We start from the raw sequence: 21,701 nt of genomic DNA, 5'->3' as shown, positions 1-21,701 counted from the left end.
CTCTAAGACTGGACCCACGATCTGCTTGGTGAAATATGTACTATTCTGAATTTCATTGTACTTTCCTGACCTAATTTTAATGGCAAATATTTAGAGATCAATACTAAAGAGCTAACCATGCACCAACAATGTTGTCGCCTTAAATGCGCTTCACTTTAATTGAGGAGGAGGCGAGTTGGCTCAGTCGGTAAAGCGTCTACTTGTCGAACCAAAGATCTCGGGTTGAATACAACCCAGGTGGATGACTGAAGCCTGCGTTGTGTGTTAACGTGCCCCTCCCCTTGTTTCATAGACGCAGGCTATATTAAGTGGAAAACACTCCGTCCCTGGGATAGGACGTAAAATGGGGACCCCGTGTAGAGGAGAGTCGCCACCTTTGCGCGTTAACAACCCACTGCACTATTCGTATAAGAGAAGGGGAAAACCCCGGGTAGAGGTCCACCTGAACAACGCACTGCCATTGCATTAAAGGGACGTCACACGTGACTGCCAGTGCCTTAAAAAGACGTCACACGTAGCAGTCCACCCAAATCTAAAAGTCACAAGTAACAGGCTAAAGGAATACTCGTCACCAAAGTCCCCAGGAAAGAAACATCCATAAAAAATAAAAACAGTCTATTAGTGAAATACGGACCATACTGTCATAATTTTTAGAAGTCCCTCCTTGCTCATCAACTAATTATCCAGATATTGTAATATTTCAATTTGACGTACGATTTCCAAAGGCTTCCCTCTCTCTCTCTCTCTCTCTCTTTCTCTCTTCTGTTCATACGCAATATCTGTCTCCTTCTCTTTATTTATCTTTCTAGTTGTTTATGTGTCTCTATCTCCCTCTGTCTGTCTCTCTCTCTCTCTCTGTCTCTGTATCTCTCTCTCTCTCTGTATCTCTCTTTCTCTCTCTCTCTCTCTCTCTCTCTTTCCTCCCTCTCTCTCTCTCTCGGTGTCTCTCTCTCTCTTTCTCTCTCTCTCTCTCTCTCCCTCTATGTTGGTCTCTCTCACGACTTGGCAAGATACAGACGTGTCTTGCAGCCTTTTCACACACAGCTAAAATTCATCGTATCTAGTGATGATTAGAATCATCGTAAAATTTTAAACATGTTTATAGACAAAATTTCCCAGTGTGAACATCGTTTATACGATGTTGGGATAGATACGAAGTCGCGATCCATACGCCCCTTTTCACACACAGCTAAAATTCTATAAACATGACTAGTATAAACGTGTTTCGAACGTGTTTAAACTAATCACGAGCCTTTCACACACAGAAATTTCGTTGCGATCGTTAATAGTTTCGTGATTAGCTACTGCTCGTAAAATGCGCAGTAGTACCATTGCGCATTGAAGGTCATGTCATATCAATCAAAGCGCACGCTCCATCCAGTTTAAACACGTTTAAACACGAATTTCCTTTCACACACAAAATGTCAAGCTCTCTAGATACGAACTTCGTATCTGCAGCCTGCTTTTAGGGGCGTATGGATCGCGACTTCGTATCTATCCCAACATCGTATAACCGATGTTCACACTGGGAAATTTTGTCTATAAACATGTTTAAAACTGTTGAGTGATTCTAATCATCTCTAGATACGATGAATTTTAGCTGTGTGTGAAAAGGCTGCCTAAAAGCAGGCTGCAGATACGAAGTTCGTATCTAGAGAGCTTGACATTTTGTGTGTGAAAGGAAATTCTTGTTTAAACGTGTTTAAACTGGATGGAGCGTGCGCTTTGATTGACATGACATGACCTTCAATGCGCAATGGCACTACTGCGCATTTTACGAGCAGTAGTTAATCACGAAACAATTAACGATCGCACCGAAATTTCTGTGTGTGAAAGGCTCGTGATTAGTTTAAACACGTTCGAAACACGTTTATACTAGTCATGTTTATAGAATTTTAGCTGTGTGTGAAAAGGCTGTTGATATATCAAACAAGAAAGCACACACGATGTTATGAAAAATAACAACAAAAAGGTGACAGGCAAAACACAGTACGTCGACAATAATTAGATTTGGGGCTCAAATCCCAGGTAAAAAAAGAGAAAGGCTTAACAAAGGAACACGCAACATGGGGTAAAGTTTTGCGTTTCTAAGGGATAATTTGTTGTCCATGAATTATGTGTATAAGCTAAAACAAGAAAAATATGTACTAATGTTTACATAACAGTCAACGCAATGAGCATTGTTTTAGAACTTTCCAAACACGTTTTCCAAACATTTTAACATACATACAGAAAATTATACAAAATCCATCACGTTTATATTAACAGGAAAATGGTAAATATTAGAAAACTTTATCAAGATACATTGTGCATTGCATTAAAAGTTCTTATAATATTAATGATTATATTATATTTTTTCCAGGAAAAAGATACGAGCAGCGATTTTGAAACAGCAAAGAGAGAGGGATGAAGGCAAATATATTTCTAAATCCACTTGAGATATGTTTGCTTTTGTCATTAATTTTGACAATTTTGTAGGAATGTTTTAGATGATCATTGACGATTTCATTAGGATCTTTGATTTAAAACAATACATCAAATTCTTCATGAATGATACAAAATTATTTGATTTTGCAAATTAATACAAGCTTTATATTTGTATTTGACTTGCCGGAAGAGGGGGCCATTCAAATCATGTAGCACCAACTTATTGGACCCACTTTAACAATCCGCACTTACCTCACGCCTTGCCTTTATACCGACTTCCCAGTCTCTGCAACTACACTGGTCTACGACAAACTGGAAACCTACCAGGCAGCGTGCTCTTTGACCCTCTACCCGGAGTCACAGAATCAAGCACCAATGTTACATCAGTAGATGTTGCTCCTGTAACAATGCATCGAATGCCCGAAGAGAACATCTATGAAGTACGACCCTCGCTTGCCGCAAAGAGTCGCAGGAACCAGGATATGGCCAGTGGCTACATCGAAAATGATACGTTGAGTTCGATGTCAAGAGTCGTCCAGGGTTGCGAGATAGGGATAGATAGTGCCACCAGTAGTGCCATTACCACCGTGACCTGGATGATGAAGAACCTTATGATGACGAGGAATATGATTATCCGTATGCTGATAATGCCAAGATGGTACTTACACAGCTTTGATTGCAGGAACACAATTACCTTGGACGGAATCCTCATTCCCAGAAAGGACTCCTGGTAGTGGGTGTTCTACCGCACCGGCTACTATCGCCTTAGCAAGAAAACCGTCAATGGGAGTTGCTCCTTCGGTAAGACCAAGGGCGTCACCGGTGGTGAAACCTATTAGTAACGCTACCTCAATACCTCCCCGGGGTATGAGTGACATACTTCGTAACTCATATGCCACAGAGAACAAATTCGTGTCATCTCGTCCTAAAAAAATTATAAGTCAGGTGGATTCTAATGGCTATACGACTGCAATTCGAGCATTTTCTTCAATGCGACAGCCGCGACGTCTAGCGACGAACTACGACAAACACCAAGTCCTATGATACCTCCTAGGTTAAGCGAATCGGACATCCCACCGCTGTCACCCGATCCAACAGCTGATCATAGCATGAAAACTCAGCTACTTCAAGCTGTTTCGTCCAATCCGAGATATGTCAACGGGTGTATTATATCCCCCAAAACAAAAACAAAAGGAAAGAACTAGATCAAGAACTCCTGCTATGCTTCGAAGAGCAAAGAACGTACTCCCGCTACCAACTACAAAGGTAGACGAAGAGAGTGAGAAACTGTATGACGATATTTTACCGTTTGGAGATTAAAGGTAAAGACCAGTATTGGAAACGCCCCAATTTCAAAAATGAAGTGGAAGCTCTCATTACCAATCATGTGAAAGAATATGTTTTGACTAATACATGATGATAAAAAAATTGCCGGGAAACCGCCTACTAATTCATATATTTGGTAAATTTGTTTCTCTCATGGTTTGTGAGAGATATAGGGTAGTCCCATATACATCTTTCTGTGTATAGTGCTTGTAACTTTACGAAGAATGGGCCAAATATCTTATCATTTTGGTGATTCCAGGACCTTGCAGATGCTAGATGCTAGATGATCAACCTTTTCTGATCGATTCCACAACGTTTCTTTCACAATGCAATCGCATGACCATAACTGGTCTTTACCTTTAAGAAAGGACATTTGCTGACCATTTCGAACATATTCAAAGATATTAGCGGATATTTCATGAACAATGATCATTATATAGTCCCAAGTTACGAAGACAAATTGAATTTGAGTAATTTATGTTGTTAGAACGTATGGAATATAATTTCAACATTCATATTGTCGACTCTTGGAAGGCCATAGTGCACCATGTTGTGTTCATAAAAATAAAAGAGCACGATGGATTTCACTTGAAACTGAAAGGTAGACATCAAACTTTAATAAATTTTCTCGATTTTTTATTGGTGCATACGAAAATATGTATTATGTTTATATAATTAATCCAGCTTGGTACATCGAAAACTTCGTAGTCCGATATCACATGTTCTTCTTATTTTGCCTAGACAAGAAAAACTGAGGCCGTGATAAAAACAATACGTAATTCTGATAGGATACCATTTGACTACCAGACTTTATGTTAGCTTACATTAGCTTATGTAACTATGCACCATTGCCTCACTATAATGTATTTGTCCATTGACATATCAACCAAATGTAACACTTGTATGGTAATTTTAAAGCTTCGTTGCTTATACAGTTTATCATATTTCTATTTAATTTATTCATGGATGAAAAAGTGCCTGTGTAAAAACATGTATATGTAGAAGAAATACAAAACACCTGAATATATGTTAATATTACAACTCAAATGTTTACTATGCATTTTTGTTCTTCTAATCCTAAGTCATACAATTTACTTATCCTACCACGAATACGAAGGAACAATGAATTACGTTGTAAATCAGAACCTGATACAAAACGTATATCAAGTATCGATTGTAAGTCTTTCTTTGTATAGATTAAATAACATTTCAGATTGAAAGGTTACCGAATTCCGGGGCGGCAGACAAATGGCACTCCTTAGCCTAAAAGGGAATTTTTCTTCACCTGTCTGATGTGACGCATATAATGAAATTACCTTGATGAGGCACTTGCTCGAACCTGAAAGCATTTCTTCTGCCTCCTCGCACAATCTTTCAAGTCAAATTTTGATGATGGATTACGTGGAAAAGGTCGGTTTTTATTCACTTGTCTTGATTTTGAAGGAAACGTGTATCAACCGGTTAGCCCTTGCCCCCATCTGTCTTTCCACTACTTGACGATATGATTTATATGTCAGTTCTTTTTATTGTAATGTTATCAACGCTTTAATTTGATTTTGATGTAAGTCTTGACGTGTTCCAGAGCACACTATTGTAGTGTTCGTTTTGTTATTCATTTTTATGCTAAAATAAATATACACATTCACCATAAATATGGATTTACACAAAACTGAAGTAAAACAGACTAAATCAAGAGATAGCCACATTGGTATCAAGTAACAGTACAGTAACAGAGTAGGAAGAGCATAAACATCCATTATACTAAGATCGCTTCAAGGTACTATGTCCCATTTGCAGGCCAAACAAAATGAAAAGGTTAAATTCCAATGGCATTTGAAAGATAATACTAATTTAGAACTTCCCTAAAAAAGGTAGGGCTCGAAAATGTCTTCAAGTGGGAAAATAACGACTATTAGTTGTCAAATCGACTTAGGAGCTATAGAGCCAATAAGTAATAGTCTTGCTTTTCAGACCAATGTACCGAATGGTCATACGTTTCATGCTGCGCAAAGATTCAATTAGTTTAATTTTGGCCATCACAAGAAGTGGGTTATTGAGGTAGACAAATGCTCATGTACCCTTAACAGCTCACTTTATCAGTGTATGTTATTACCAAAGAAGAAAAAAAGCCAGTCAGTCACTCAATGGTGTCTGACAGTGAAGTCTACCAAGTAAACGGGTTTCCTTGCATAATTTAAATATTAGGGCACTGCTAACGTTTAAATTTCACAAATAGGACATACATGACATATTCATAATTCCTGCAAAGTTCTACAGAATTTGAGGTTGGCTGCAAAAGGGACATAGTACCTTTAATGTAAACAAAAGAAAATACAAATACATGTTACAAACATATTCTGTGTACAAATAAAATACATTTGAACAACTTAGTAAACACCCAGTACTATATTGATTATAATATCTGCATAACGAAATAAAAACTAGTTTTGAAAATATATATGTATATATGATGAACATAATCTTTAAAAAAGGAAACAATTGCGAATATCTAGGTTTAATTAAAAGGCGGGTATAAATATCATTTCTTAGTACAAAACCTCAATTAAAAATGAAAGGTTTCCAGTATTGTTCAGCGCATTCCTAAGTACATGAATAAAAATCATACAACTATCCAAGAAAGTTACAGCCGGATTTAGGAATTTTGCAATCAATCCGAAAGGTCTCTCCTGTGATATAATTTGGGTAGGGATATTGATTTGATGGGCTTGTACAGAACCCTGTTTTAAAGACGTGTGTCGTTAAAACCGTTAGCTACGTGCACATCAGACGGCATACTCCCGTTTCTGGATCTGCCTACAAAAACCATGTTCCTATCATTCACACTCCTTCTGGCCGCCTCGTTGTAGACTACGCTGCCGTTGCCCGTCTCGTGACTCAGGGAAGGATTGCCCCGACTGCGCATACCGTTTGGGCGATGTCCCTGGAATCCTTGGTCGCCTGTCACTGGTCGGTCGTGAAGGCTTCGTCCACTCTGTATCGGGTCCGTTCGACTTCGATGCCTACCTGTTGGATCATGTTGAGATGCTGATGGGTGATGCCCTTGTAATTCCATCTGTTGAGATCTCTCTTGCATACGAGCCTGTAAATTGAAGTGTACAAATCAGTAGTAGAAGTCTAAAATTGCAAGATAACTTCAAATTCTGTTCTAGTTTTGGAAAATCGATAGAAGTGAATTCACTGAGGTATATTGACAAAGCCTCTGGATTGTCATTTGAGATATCCTGGGTTCGATCCTTGCTCGGTTCCTATTAATCCTTTGACAACGTGTTTTGTCCACATGTGATATCGCATTATCCATCTCAAAATAGAACAAGGCACTTGCAACTCCCAAAGCTAACTAACATGAATATTAATAATGTACAGAAAATACAAAACTAGCACTACAGAGGTTAGTATGATATATGATAACTGAACCGTTTCTGATTTGCTAGTTTAGGAATGAGTACTTACATTGATTTCTTTACTGAATCGAAGGCCCATAGCGCTGTTCTTGAAGGTCTCTGTGTCGTGATGTTGGTGTCTCCTATCTTCTATGAAGTACAGCTGCTGCATGCCATCTTCATATCGACGAGCGTTCATGTCGTAATGAAATGGTCTCTTTTTATACCCTTCCAGTTTGTGGAGACGAACACGATAGTAAACGACGAGGACGACGAAGAAGATGATGAAGAGGAGGATGAGAATCGTGATAGGGACTAGGATAGCAAGGAGTACGACGTTAGAAGAGTTAGAGCATTGAGGCCCGGAGTATCCACTGGCGCAGCTGAAAATGAAGATCATTCGCAAGATTAAGTTTTACACCGCATTATTTCAAATTTTAGAGTAAAAAAACTATTATCTACTTTCTTCTAGTCATTTGTTCACGTTTGGCAAAGCATTCAAATCATATTTACACAGTAGCATAAACGCAATTTAAAAGCACTCTGATGTAATATAGAAGAAAGAATGCTTATATACTGTTAAACAACCAGCTTGTAATTTGTATGGTTAAATGATTAACAAAATACAAGCAAATTTTATCGCACTCACAATCAGGCACGTAGCCACGAGGGGGGGAACAAAATTTCCAAGATCGGTTGAACTTTTTTAGACGCCTTTTTTTACCTCGATCGATTACATGTATGTGCCCCCTAAACATCAAACTCTGGCTACTTGCCTGCTCACAATCGGCATAACAGATTTAAAACAACTATATCAATGCGTTTTTACAATATATCCATTTAAAGTAAGTATAAAGTATATTTATTACATTGTCGATCCATTCGAAAACTCCATTTAACAAAAAGAGTATATTTATTAACCATTCTTACTTGATTTCAAATTAATCTAGTTTTGTTTATACATATTCCATTTGATAAAGTATTTATGACTTTAATGAATATTACAATCCCTCGAAACATTTCTGAGCTCAAACATGCCTTTATTTAATTTGTCTTTGAATATCGATATTAATTGGATGTCCGAAAATATGAATAATTGTTGTCATTATTTTGGACAAAATACAATTATTCCTTAATACAATCATGGCAGAATTAAAAATTGAAATACTAGTGACGGCGACATGTTCAAGATTCAAGATTCAAGATTTGTTTATTTCTTTCCACTTGCATAAAAAAACATTTCATTCAGTAACAGTAGTTACAAGTTCATCGTAAACTAGCATAAAAACATTAACAATGAAACAGTTATAAAGACTTTAACAAATGTGGAAAAAGAGGTGGTCTGTTAAAAAAGCACAGCTTGTTAAAACACAGATCACCTTTACAGAAACAACATTTTTTTTAAAGAAGTAGGTTATATTACAGGGGGAGGGGGACTAATACTAATCTAGTTACCTATACAGACTATAAATAAATATCAGATCTACCACTAATTTACAAAATATGGTAGACTAAAAAAGAAAACAGAATAAAGATAATGGAAAAGTAAAGAAATAGGGGAAGGAGGATAATGTACAACACGGGGGGGGGACAATGCTATTCCAGTTACCTATATTGAATACTAATAAAAAATCAGATCTATTCACTGTAGGTGTACAGTAGATGAAATTTCAGCTTACGTTTGAAGACAGAAGAGCTTACAGACTGCCTAATAGAACAGTCTAAAGAGTTCCAATACTTTGGTCCAGTATGTGCAAGTGTATTAATCCTAAGCTGAGTTCTAGCTGATGATACATGGTATAAGGCAGCCTGCCTAGTAGAGTATTTGTGTATTTGGTTATTCTTTACAAAAATAGATACTATTGACATGGGAGCTTCACCCTTCTCCAACTGATACATAAGATAACCCAGATATAGAAAATATATATCTTTTACCTTCAGCATTTTATTTTCGTAAAATAGCTTGTCAGTGTGAGCACGCCAATCAGCTGCCGAAATAATTCTCACTGCTCTCTTTTGAATGAGCAGAATTTTATTTAAGTAGGATTTGGCTGAGGCACCCCAGGCTAGCACACCATAATTTAAGTATGGCAAAATTAAGGAACAGTACAACATGCTAAGTACTTTTCTTGGGAATACAAACTTCAATTTGTTGATCATACCAACATTTCTAGAGAGCACTTTACTTAAATGAGTAGTATGCATCTTCCAAGTCAATTTATCATCAATGTGGAGACCTAAAAATTTAATAAATGAGACCTTTTCAATATTTACCTGATCAACGACTACGTTACCAGGCATTACTGTTTCACTATTACTGAATAACATATGTTTAGTTTTTAATAAGTTTAGTGACAGTTTATTTGCATGAATCCATTTAGTCAAAACACAAAGCTCTCTATTTACAGTTTCTAAAAGAGTATTTAAGTTTCTATGAGAACAGAATACACTTGTATCGTCTGCAAATAGCAAAAAAGAAAACGTCTCTGAGGATTTTGGAAAATCATTTACATATAAAATAAAAAGCAGGGGACCCAAAAGGGAACCTTGAGGTACTCCACACGTGACGGGTAACATATCTGAACAAATTTCGCCGAGCTGCACAAATTGCTGTCTGTTACTAAGATAACTTCTAAACCATTCGAGTGCAGGTCCTCTTACCCCATAATAAGAGAGCTTGTGCAACAAAATATTATGGTTCACCGTATCAAAAGCTTTGGAATAATCCAAAAATATACCAACCGTATGGAGGTGTTTATCAAGTGCCGAAGATATTTTGTCTAAAAGACATAAAACAGCATGAGAAGTTGTGTGTTTCTCGCGAAAACCAAACTGAGAATTTGAGAAAACTTGACACGACTTCAAAAACTTTATCAATCTAATATATACAAGCTTTTCCAAAATCTTGGAGAAGACAGTAAGTAGAGAAATTGGTCTATAATTACCAGTTTCTACAGGGTTCCCTTTTTTATATATAGGCACAACTTTAGCTATTTTCATTTTTTTAGGAACAATTCCATGCATTAAAGACAAGTTATAAATGTGAGTGAGAGGTACGACTACAAATTAAATTACTTCTTTTATCAAATCATTAGTTATACCATCATATCCAGGGCTCTTCTTCCTTTTCAAGCCACTTACAACATCTATAACCTCAGAATTCACTACAGGAACAAAAAATAAAGACTTTTCATTTGGACTGGTTAAATAATTTCCATAGGTTTCCTGTATATCAGGTATGGAGCTAGACAGAGTAGCACCAATGTTAGAAAAATATTCATTAAATGCTTCACACATAAGTTTCTTGTCTTCAATAAGACCATCCTTCCAGGTGAGTTTTGTAATACTCTGTAGTTTAGGATTGGTTTTCAAGACATTTCGAATAACTTTCCATGTACCTTTAACATTATTACACGTAGACTGGAATTGAAATTGATAATAGTCTTTCTTTGCTTGGCGCAGAGCAGAAGTCAATATATTTCTATAGTTATTTCTATCGCAATGTGGGTTAAAATTGAGGAAAATCAATATGGGACAGATGTCGTTATACCTCCAGGAACATAGAACGTTCCTTGGACGTTAATTCTTTATGCGCCACCTTCTTTGTCTAAATAGGTACGTTTAACAAAATCTTTAACTTTATTTCAGGACTTGGAGTATCAAATTACTCCTTATAGGTGATAAAAAGGCTGTCATGTAACCGATCAAGACCAGAAGTGGGTTATGCGTAATTATGCACTGCTACAACTTTTTTGTTATTAGGCACTCGTGGCAATGGAAGTTTACTAAATGTTCCTTTTTTTAAATACTTCCCGATAACGGTATGTGTTTCCTGGGTCTAAATTTAATCATATTTGAGAAACACATAAATAAAAAGACTTACACGCAAGTGAAATCAAAGGTGTTATAGTCAACCCTGCACTCGCCGTTGTTCTTGCAGGGCATAGGGGAACAGAGTGCCTCCAGATCTGTGAGGGATTGACATGTTTATATGTGTTATATGTATGGTAGGCCTATACACCGCATATAATAATTGTGAAACAACTGACATATCAGTGCGTTTTTATTGATTAATCTGATATTCAGTTTGAATGAATCGTGTGGAAACGAAATCAAAATGAAATGTTGCGGTTTTCGACGTACGTACACTTTAGCAATTTGTGTACGGATATTCTGAAAAAAGGGATGTGGGGATTGTCTTCAAGCTGTCCCCCTTTGAAAATATCTTGCCATTCACGGCATTATCGTTTTTTGTATTAAATGAAAGGGAAAAAGGGAATTATAAGAATATAGATATACTAGGTTGATTAACTGAATATCTTTTGTTGTACCAGGGTCTGAATTTTTATTGTAGATCTTACTCTTTAATGGTAGGATAACCAGAATTATTGATGGTAATTATTATTCATCCAAACAGGAAAGAGCATGCAGCATTCTCACAGGAAAAATGAAAAGCAAAGTGTTGCTAGAAAGAGCATTATACACAGACTTAGAAATACAAAATAATGTAAGTTTATGCTACCTACCTGTTACATCAACTGAAACAACGCTAAATTCATCCACTTCTCGAAGAGCTTTTAAGATCTGTTTTATCAAACTTTCGACAGTTACATCTGACTTGTACATAACGCCTATGAGTAAGTTCATTTGCATCTCGCCGTTTGATAAACTCTGAGCGTTGATGGTTGTCACGTCAACAAAATATGTTGTATTAATCCCGAGTATTGCCGATTCAAACTGGTACAGTTCACGCGTTTGAAGGGAAAAGAAAGAGAGAAGACGTGTACAATGTATTACACCGTATTAAATTATGTTATAAAAATTATGTTGAGTTATGAACATGCATTGTCTTCTAGGAAGTTTACCAAAGCGATTTCCGTAAGCAAAATTTCGGTCTAGTGCTCCTTCTACAAAATAGTCAGAAGGCCGTCTAAACCCTACAGCCCACGAAACAGACAACTTCTTGGAGAATTCACTTTATAACTGACATTGTCGATTTCGTGTGATGTCGATTTCGTGTGATGTCGGTCTCGTGGGCTGTAAGTCTCGTGGGCTGTAAGTCTCTTGGGCTGTAAGTCTCGTGTGATGTCGGTCTCGGGTGATGTAGGTCTCGTGGGCTGTAAGTCTCGTGGGCTGTAAGTCTCGTGGGCTGTAGGTCTCGTGGACTGTAAGTCTCGTGTGATGTAGGTCTCGTGGGCTGTAAGTCTCGTGGGCTGTAAGTCTCGTGGGCTGTAAGTCTCTTGGGCTGTAAGTCTCGTGTGATGTCGGTCTCGGGTGATGTAGGTCTCGTGGGCTGTAAGTCTCGTGGGCTGTAAGTCTCGTGGGCTGTAAGTCTCGTGGACTGTAAGTCTCGTGTGATGTAGGTCTCGTGGGCTGTAAGTCTCGTGGGCTGTAAGTCTCGTGGGCTGTAAGTCTCGTGGACTGTAAGTCTCGTGGGCTGTAGGTCTCGTGGGCTGTAAGTCTCGTGGGCTGTAAGTCTCGTGTGATGTAGGTCTCGATCGTGGGCTGTAGGTCTCGTGGGCTGTAAGTCTCGTGTGATGTAAGTCTCGTGTGATGTCGGTCTCGTGGGTTGTACGTCTCGTGGGCTTTAAGTCTCGTGTGATGTCGGTCTCGTGTGCAATCGGTCTCGTGGGCTGTCGGTATGTCTCGGACATGAACTTTCTTAGATAATTGCAACTGAGGAGGCTTTGGTGTACCATGAGTATCTTACCGTTTCCTGGACTGTTATAACATCTTGATTGTCCAAGGGCAAAGTCTCGCGTCTTTTTCTTCGATCGTCCATGATTACCGTGGCATTTGAGACTACACCTGTTCAAAATTTGGGATAAACGTAATTTTAATATTCAATTTCACAATAGACATACCCCTGCTTCACAATTATGTAGGGTCAATTCGTATTGATGAGTCATAGCCATATAACTTGAGCCCAAATAGAAATTAATTCCTGTTCGTTTATTTTTGAAAACTACCGTAAATAACAAATAACTGATTTACATCGGGTATTTAAGCAATTATTATGCCCATATCATTTTCATTCTGCATTTAAAAAATTCAAAAATTTTCCTTCTTAAATTTATTTGACAGATTATGTTATTTAAAAGAGTGAGATAATTATATCGATGAGTACGTGGTAATCTTACAGAGAAGGAGTCCCCTAACAAAAAGCTCCCAGGCTTAAACCACAAGGCATTAACCGTCAAGTACATAGTCCCTTGGTTAGGACGTATTTTTATTTCCACGAGAGTTGCCAAAGCTGTTGTATAGGTTGTTTCCTTAAATATATTTGAATTGCAAAAAAATGGGGACCCCATATAAACGGCGTTGATATCCAGAGTGTTCCATCCCACAAGTAGAAAATAAATGAATTGAATAAAAGAGATAACTTTGAACTTGAAATTCTTACTTCCACAGTTAGGGAGTCCCTTTTTCCATGATCCTGTAGCGTTACACGTGACCGTACGAACACTGTCACCGGTTTCACTGCATTTGAAGCTACAGTTTGTCCCTGGTTTATCACAGGTCGAGTCAGCTACATCCATTGGCACTGTACATTCTATCGCTAAAGGATTATGAATGTTAAGCAGTAAATTATGTTAAAGTCATTCGTGCAGACCAGGCAGTTCGATGCCACAGGTGGAAAATAAATTAGGAAAAAAAATAAATAATTAGAAAAAGATGATTATAAAGAATGATCGCGTATCGTGATTGTTAAGGATCTTCAAAATAGTAGACCTACAGATGAATCTCTAGCTAAAAATCACAATGTGTAAAGCACTTCACAAAGGTTTGTGTATATTGGATATCATTATTCGTATTATAAGATGGGTAGAAGAATCCCTGCAATTTGATTGGTCAATTACCATGTAATTATTTTTACATTGAGACAACTTTAGATGTTATAAACGTTGAATTTACTACGGCGAAAAGTTATTATATTTCAATGCTAGAAAAGAAAAAAGAAAAAATTGGTTTCCATTTTTGGCCAAATATTTTAGGCCTACTAGAAACATCTGTTTGGAAAGATGTATTTCAGTTCAAATTTAATAACATAAGAGACAATAAGATCAAACAATATAATTTTTAATTAATTCATAGAATATTGCCATCTAAAGACAATCTCTTTATATGGAAAATCGTACAGTCTAACGAATGTGAAATTTGTCGTGAAAAAGAAACTATCGAACATTTTATATTTCGTTGCAAGAAATTAAGAGTTTTCTGGAAAATTATCTCAAGAATTATATATTTCATTTTTAAAATAGAAATTGAAATTGATATGAAAATGTTATTGATTGGATATAAAATACATAACAGAAAATTTACTTTACTTATTTTTTGGATAAATTATGCTCAACTGGTTATATACAAAGACTACGTAAAGCGGAACTTTGGAGAAGTACCAACCAATCCAAAGAGGTTAATAAATAATTTTATTTCATCATTAAAATGTTATTTGAAATACAAAGAAAATATAAAATACTTCGATATTGAGGAAGTTAAGAAAGTATTAGAAATGTTAAAATGATAATTTTAAGATATTATGTTGATCTTGTATATAATTCATGTTTCATTTTACATGTTTTGTAAATAATATATATGTATTTTGAAATGGAACAATAAAGTCCCTCTGAAGAGGTAAAGAGAAAAAAAAAAAATATTTTTACTGGATGCACGCGATATCGGCGATCGATACCATCGATATCCTCTGTTTGTTTAATAATTCTCTTTTTGTTTTCTCTTTTTTTTAACAATTTTGTTCTAATAATTTTTTTTTTTTAAATGATTTTGTTGATGATAATTATTTGTTTTTCGTGTTTTTTGATAATTATAATCTGTTCACAGTTTAATGTGCACTGACAATTTTTTTTTTTTTTTTTTTTAATTTCATGATCATGCGTCCGGTAATTACCAGACGCATGATTTTGCCATGCATGCGGTAAATCTGTAAATTAACAAAATTTTGTATTTCTGACAATTTTTGGGGCCCCATCTTATAAAACAGATGATGCACAGGTTTAATTTGTGGGTCGGTGGAGTTGTGTGTACGCGGTACCTTTGAATTTGGTCTAAAACCATTCAAAGGTACCTTGTTCACACAATCCCTACCGACGCACTCAAACCTGTGCATCATTTGTATACTGTTGTTATCACTATCATCATTATCATCATCATCATCATTAGCATACCGATTGAATTAATTGTATATATCAGGATTGATCAATAATCTTTTACCAGATCCTGTCGGTGAGGGGGTTGAGGATAATGATGATGTAGACATCGATTCTGTTTGAGGGTTAGAAGCTGAAGTACCGGTAGATGGTACGGTCACTGCGTGAGAAGAGCAAAGACAATCTCAGGATTAATATGATGTTTCAGAATTCATAATTTCGTCTTTCTTTTTTTGAAAACGGACATACACTAAAGATTATCCTATAATTCCTTGTAACTTGATTAAGAATGATATAAATATTTGTTTTTGTTTAGCAAAGAAAAGAAAACATGTACACTTGTATAATTACTTTTGTATACTTTGTAAAATGTTTTTTTGTAATTTACTTAGTAAAATGGAAATAAAGCTCGAACTTTAACTTAAACCTTGAACTAAATTATTAAATTATTTTATCTTACTTTGTTTACACAATTATACAAAAATAGGGTTCAAAAGCACTGAATCCAATAACCGGGGTAATAGTATATTTGTAAAGCGCTTAGAGACATTTGTATTAAGTGCTATATAAAAATTAAATATTATTATTATTATTATTATTATTATTATTATTAATAAATTAACGATGGCTCCGTAGTAGAGCGGTTGTCTCGTATACCAGAGGTCCCGGGTTCGAATCTAAGTCAATACACTCATGTCCTTTGGTAAGGTATCGATTCCCATTACCGCGTCCAACGGAGAGGACTTATAGCCGTCAGTCACAGCTTACTTACATGCAGCATACATGCATTCATAGCAATCAGGTAGAACAATCAACACCATGATGAGTATTATCACTTTTTTATGAATTTCATCATGATTATTATTATGATTAATGTATATCATCACTAGCATTATCATTTTGGTATCATTATCGTTATGATTATCATGATTATTGTTATTATTATTGTTGTTGTTGTTATTATTATTTTAATTATTATTATCATTATCATGTCTTGTTTATCATTATTTTAATATCATCATTAGAATTAGTAGTAACATTAGTAAAAGTAGTAGTATTAAAAGTATTATAGTAGTAGTTACATGATCATCATTAGTATTATTACCATCATCATTAGTATTAATATTATTATTAATATCATCAACATTTTCATTATTATCATTATTATCATCATCATCATCATCAATTTCATACCAAATTGAATTAATTGTAGGATTGATCAATAATCTTTTACCAGATCCTGTCGGTGAGGGGGTTGAGGATAATGATGATGTAGACATCGATTCTGTTTGAGGGTTAGAAGCTGAAGTACCGGTAGATGGTACGGTCACTGCGTGAGAAGAACAAAGACAATCTCAGGATTAATATGATGTTTCAGAATTCATAATTTCGTATTTCTTTTTATGAAAACGAACATACACTAAAGATTATCCTTTAATTCCTTGTAACTTGATTAAGAATTATATAAATATATTTTTTTGTTTAGCAAAGATAAAAAAACATGTACACTTGCATAATTACTTGTGTATACTTTGTAAAAGAAAATTGTAATTTACTTTGTAAAATGGAAATAAAGCTCGAACTTGAACTTGTACTTGATCTTGAATTTGAACAAAAAATATTAAATTATTGTCAATATCTTACTTTATTTACACAATTATACAAAAATTGGGTTCAAAAGCTTAAGGAACAATGACTCCGTGGTAGAGCGGGTGTCTCGTATACCCGAGGTCCAAGGTTCGAATCTAATTCAATACGCTCATGTCCTTTGGTAAGGTATTAATTCCCGTTACTGCGTCCATCGGAGAGGACTTATAGCCGTCAGTCACTTGGTTGCTTACTTACATGCAACATACATGCATTCATAGCAGTCAGGCAGAACAATAAAGATCTTCTTTAGTATTATCACTTGTTTAATGAATTTCATCATGATTATTATAATGATTAATGTATATCATCACTAGTATTATCATTTTGGTATCATTATCGTTATGATTATTATTATTATCATGTCTTATTTATCATTATTTTAGTAGTAGTAACACGATCATCATTATTATTATTATCATCATAATTAGTATTAATAATATTAATAATATTATCATTATTATTATCATTATTATCACAATCATTATCATCACCATCATCATCATCATCATTATACCAAATTGATTTAATTGTATATCAGGAATAATCAATCTTCTTTTACCAGGTCCTGTCGGTGAGGGGGTTGATGATGGTGAAGACATCGATGCCGTTGGAGGGTTGGAAGCTGAAGTAGCGGTAGATAATAAGGTCACTATGTGAGAAGAACAAAGATAATCTCAGGATTAATATGATATTTCAACAGTCATAATTTCATATTTCTTTTCATGAAAACGGAGACACACTAAAAATTATCCTATAATTCCTTGTAACTTGATTAACAATAATATAATTTTTTTTTTGTTTAGCAAAGAAAAAACAAACATGTACACTTGTATAATTACTTTTGTATACTTCGTAAAATGGAAATAAAGCTCGAACTTGAACTTGAACTTGAACTTGAAGTTGAACTAAAATATTAAATTATTTTCAATATCTTACTTTATTTACACATTAATACAAAAATAGGGTTCAAAAGCTTAAGGAACGATGGCTCCGTGGATATCAGGATTGATCAATAATCTTTTACCAGGTTCTGTCGATGAGGGGGTTGATGATGGTGAAGACATCAATCCCGTTGGAGTGTTAGAAGCTGGAGTACCGGTAGATGGTACGGTCACTGTGTGAGAAGAACATAGATAATATCAGGATTATTATGATATTTCACCATTCATAGATTCTGGTTTTTCGTTTTTTATTAAATTGGACACACACAACAGATAAAAATATGAAATGATTTTGAAAATCATTTACAAAATGACACAAAAATATGGTGTAAAAAGGAAAAGGTGCAATGGCTCAGTAGTAGAGAAGTGATCTCGTAAACAGAGGGTCCCGGGTTCGAAACCAAGGTAATGCAGTGATCCTCTTTACTAGTTCCCTCAGAGATGACTTAAAGCCGTCGGTCTGTTGGTAGCTTACTTATATGCAGCATACATGCTTTCATAGCAATTAGGTAAAGGTCATGATCATCATTATCATTATCATGTTAAATTGATCGCTATCTAAATATTGTTATCATTATTAGTAGTATTAGTAGTAGTAGTAGTAGTATATAGTAGTCGTTTCATGAATATCATTATTATTATTATTATTATCATCATTAACATCATCATCATTATTATTATTATCATTATCATCATCTTCACCATTATGCCAATTGAGTTAATTGTATATCAGGAATAATCAATAATCTTTTACCAGGTTCTGTCGATGAGGGGGTTGATGATGGTGAAGAAACCGATGCCGTTGGAGTGTTAGAAGCTGGAGTACCGGTAGATGATACGGTCACTGTGTGAGAAGAACATAGATAATATCAGGATTATTATGATATTTTGGTAGTCATAATTTTGTATTTATTTTTATGAAAATGGAGACACACAACAAGTCAAAATATTAAATGATTTTGTGTTTTTTTCATTACACAATACATTGTTGCTCATCGTATATTCAACCTGATAAAAACTTAAACAATCAATGCATAGCCAAAATTAAGAATGTGAAACTCAGTTACATGTATTTAAAAAAAAAGGGGGAATTGTCGACGCTAATGGTATTGAAAATGTATATTATTAGACCTACGCTGTTCAAAAATAATGCAAACGTATATACATACAGCAAGTTTCAGGAAGAAATGAAACGACAAAGCGTAATAACTATAACAAACAAACAAGTGACGAACTTGAATGACGCTTTGATGAAATCGATTAAAAAGGGACGAAATTTTGCAAGAGAGCTGCTGTGAATGACCAACTTGATTTTACTTTGACAAAATTGGACGTAAAAGATTTTTAAAAATTGGACAAAGTTCCAAAATGAATGACCAAAGACGAAATTGACTGTTTTATAAAAGGGAAGTTTCGGGATGAGATTGAATAAAAACGGTTTGAAACTGAGTGAAAAACGGAAAGAAAACCTATAATAATCAATATTATATCCTAAATCAAAAATATATTGGTTTTTGATTTGTTGAGAGCTCTTCACATGACCAGAAATATTTCAATCATTTTAAGGTTGCCCTGAAAAAGTAGGGAATTGAAAACAAAAATTGATAAAGTTCGTTAAATTCAGGAAAAAATTGTTAAAATGTTTAAAACATTATATTTGCAATTAATTGTTGATGCAGGATATAAAACAAATACCCCCTGCCTTCTTTCCGAGGCACTCGGTGACTCCAAAGGTACTATTTGTTTCGGGGCTGCGCCCCTAACCTTATTGTTTCATACAGAGGGATTCGAAATCACCTTAACAATTTGCGAACTACCTTGAAAAAGAAGTATTATGAAACTGGTGTTCGAGAAAATGAGACAAACCCCCGGAAACTTTGGAAACTCCTAAAATCTTTTAATGCATTAATATGTAAATGATATACATGGTCGGAAGATCAAAGGAGTCGTTGAAGCTGATAAATCTGTTATTGTAAACGAGTTAAACAATCATTTTGTCTCTTTTGGTGTCCCTTTTGGTGTAAGTAAAAATGATTCCCAGAGTGATCAAGGTGATGCTGGTAGATACTTTTAATCACTCCCTACCGGATTTATTTTTGATGAAATAGGTGATGGTTTTGTCCTCAATGAGTTGCAAAGATTGCAAACCAATAAATCATCTGGCCTTCATAGGATTAGTGGTCTACTGAGAAAAATAGCTACGCCGGTTATTTACAAGCACCTTACTAAATTCTTCAACTTGTCAACTTGTACAGCAATATAGTTCACACAAGTACCGACTGAAGAAATTACTCAAGTGGGTTAGCATTAAAAATAGGTGAAATTATTTCAAATGCAAAATGATTTATTCTGTTTTGGAAAATCAAACTCCGGTCTATATTTTACAAAAGATTAAAAAATCCCAATATGTACATAACATTAGAACGCGCAGATTAATCTATTGGTGTGTGAGAGATAAACGCACGTGTGCGTACTCCCATATACATCTTTCTGTGTACAGTGCTTGTAACTTTACAAAGACTGGGCCAAATTTCTTATCATTTTGATGATTCCAGAACCTTGCAGTACACACCAATACTTATATGCTAGATAATCAACCTTTTCTGATCGATTCCACAACGTTTCTTTCACAATGCAACCGCATGACCATAACTGGTCTTTATCTTTAATAAATGAACTGGTCCATTATGTTGTTTTTTGTTTCCTTTCCTTTGTTCGAAAATGTTGTACCTAAATTTATTTTGTCTCGATTTGTATTGTTTACATCGATATGTTTGCAAATGTTGTATTTTTGTTGTAGGGCCTCCACGGAAAACAGTATTTAACTACTGATGGAGCCAATAAATAAATAAAAGATCAATCATGAACATTCTGGTACTGTACTACGAAAGGAAGAGATGTTTATCGCGTTGCTTAATATGTTCAATAGTAATACACGACGTATATATTATGGAAACGACTTACCGTTCTGGCAGTTCCTGTCTTCATATCCAGGTACACAGGTACAATTATAGTCATTTAAGAGATCTACACATGTACCGTTGTTAACACACGGGTTAGAAGCACATTCATCCGTCTCTGATAAAAGTAAGAAGAAATAGAAATGTATTTTAAACACAAAGTGCAAGTTGCATTATCTTGACTGTATATGAACAGTGCTTGCATTTCCATTTTCTTGATCTCGTTCTTTAACAATTCAGTGTGTTTTATTTTACGTATATTTGAATGATTTGCTACTTGTTAATTGTATCGCGAACATTTCTGGTACGGTCCTACAAAAGAAAGAGTATTGCTTTGCTTTAGTACCTTTATGTTTGAGGGGACCAGGCTGGTAAAATACAGTGAAATGCAAGTTGATAAAGAATTCTTAATAAATCATTACTTGATATAGCAAACTACTATGAACCATATATTTCTGGAAAGCTGAGACAATAATTTGTTTTGAGAAAGTTATTTTTCTCATTAAATATGCAAATTATATACAAATTGCTCAAGGACATGACTATTAAAAAAATATGTAGTGCTTGTCCTTTGTACTACTACTGTAATTGTAATAACGATATCAAGGCACTTTTTGTGATTTTGATAGTACATTTGTATGCACAACGATCCTATGACACCGTTTGTATAATTTTCATCATTTACATAAAATTATAATATTTCAAAGAAAAAACAGAAACTCGAATGATTTTTGGAAATAATTTTGCTTGTGACGTATGTATGTGCAAAAACCATGATAGGATTGTTTGTTGTATGAAAACTTATGATTCTGCCAATTTTGAAATAAT

At 35.1% G+C, this 21,701-nt stretch overlaps 2 protein-coding genes across 2 annotated transcripts; both read right to left on the bottom strand.

Moving 5' to 3' along the window:
• Window positions 1-6,093: 6,093 nt before the first annotated feature.
• On the bottom strand, window positions 6,094-12,956 carry LOC115918192. Its single transcript, XM_030973398.1, has 5 exons — window positions 12,865-12,956; window positions 11,681-11,891; window positions 11,038-11,122; window positions 7,225-7,537; window positions 6,094-6,853 (listed from the first exon to the last, which is right to left on the bottom strand). The coding sequence occupies exons 1-5, from the start codon at window positions 12,934-12,936 to the stop codon at window positions 6,497-6,499; spliced, it is 1,038 nt and encodes a 345-aa protein (XP_030829258.1). The 5' UTR covers window positions 12,937-12,956; the 3' UTR covers window positions 6,094-6,496.
• Window positions 12,957-13,185: 229 nt separating this feature from the next.
• Window positions 13,186-21,028, bottom strand: LOC105447485 (A-agglutinin anchorage subunit-like). Its single transcript, XM_030973262.1, has 7 exons — window positions 20,878-21,028; window positions 18,668-18,757; window positions 17,997-18,086; window positions 16,557-16,652; window positions 15,387-15,482; window positions 13,558-13,713; window positions 13,186-13,190 (listed from the first exon to the last, which is right to left on the bottom strand). The coding sequence occupies exons 3-7, from the start codon at window positions 18,034-18,036 to the stop codon at window positions 13,186-13,188; spliced, it is 393 nt and encodes a 130-aa protein (XP_030829122.1). The 5' UTR covers window positions 18,037-18,086; window positions 18,668-18,757; window positions 20,878-21,028.
• Between the last annotated feature and the right edge of the window lie 673 nt (window positions 21,029-21,701).

The sequence above is a fragment of the Strongylocentrotus purpuratus genome, unplaced genomic scaffold, assembly GCF_000002235.5.
Source record: "Strongylocentrotus purpuratus isolate Spur 01 unplaced genomic scaffold, Spur_5.0 spur5_scaffold_6, whole genome shotgun sequence".
Lineage (NCBI taxonomy): Eukaryota > Metazoa > Echinodermata > Echinoidea > Camarodonta > Strongylocentrotidae > Strongylocentrotus > Strongylocentrotus purpuratus.
This window is presented reverse-complemented; position numbering and strand designations above follow the sequence as displayed.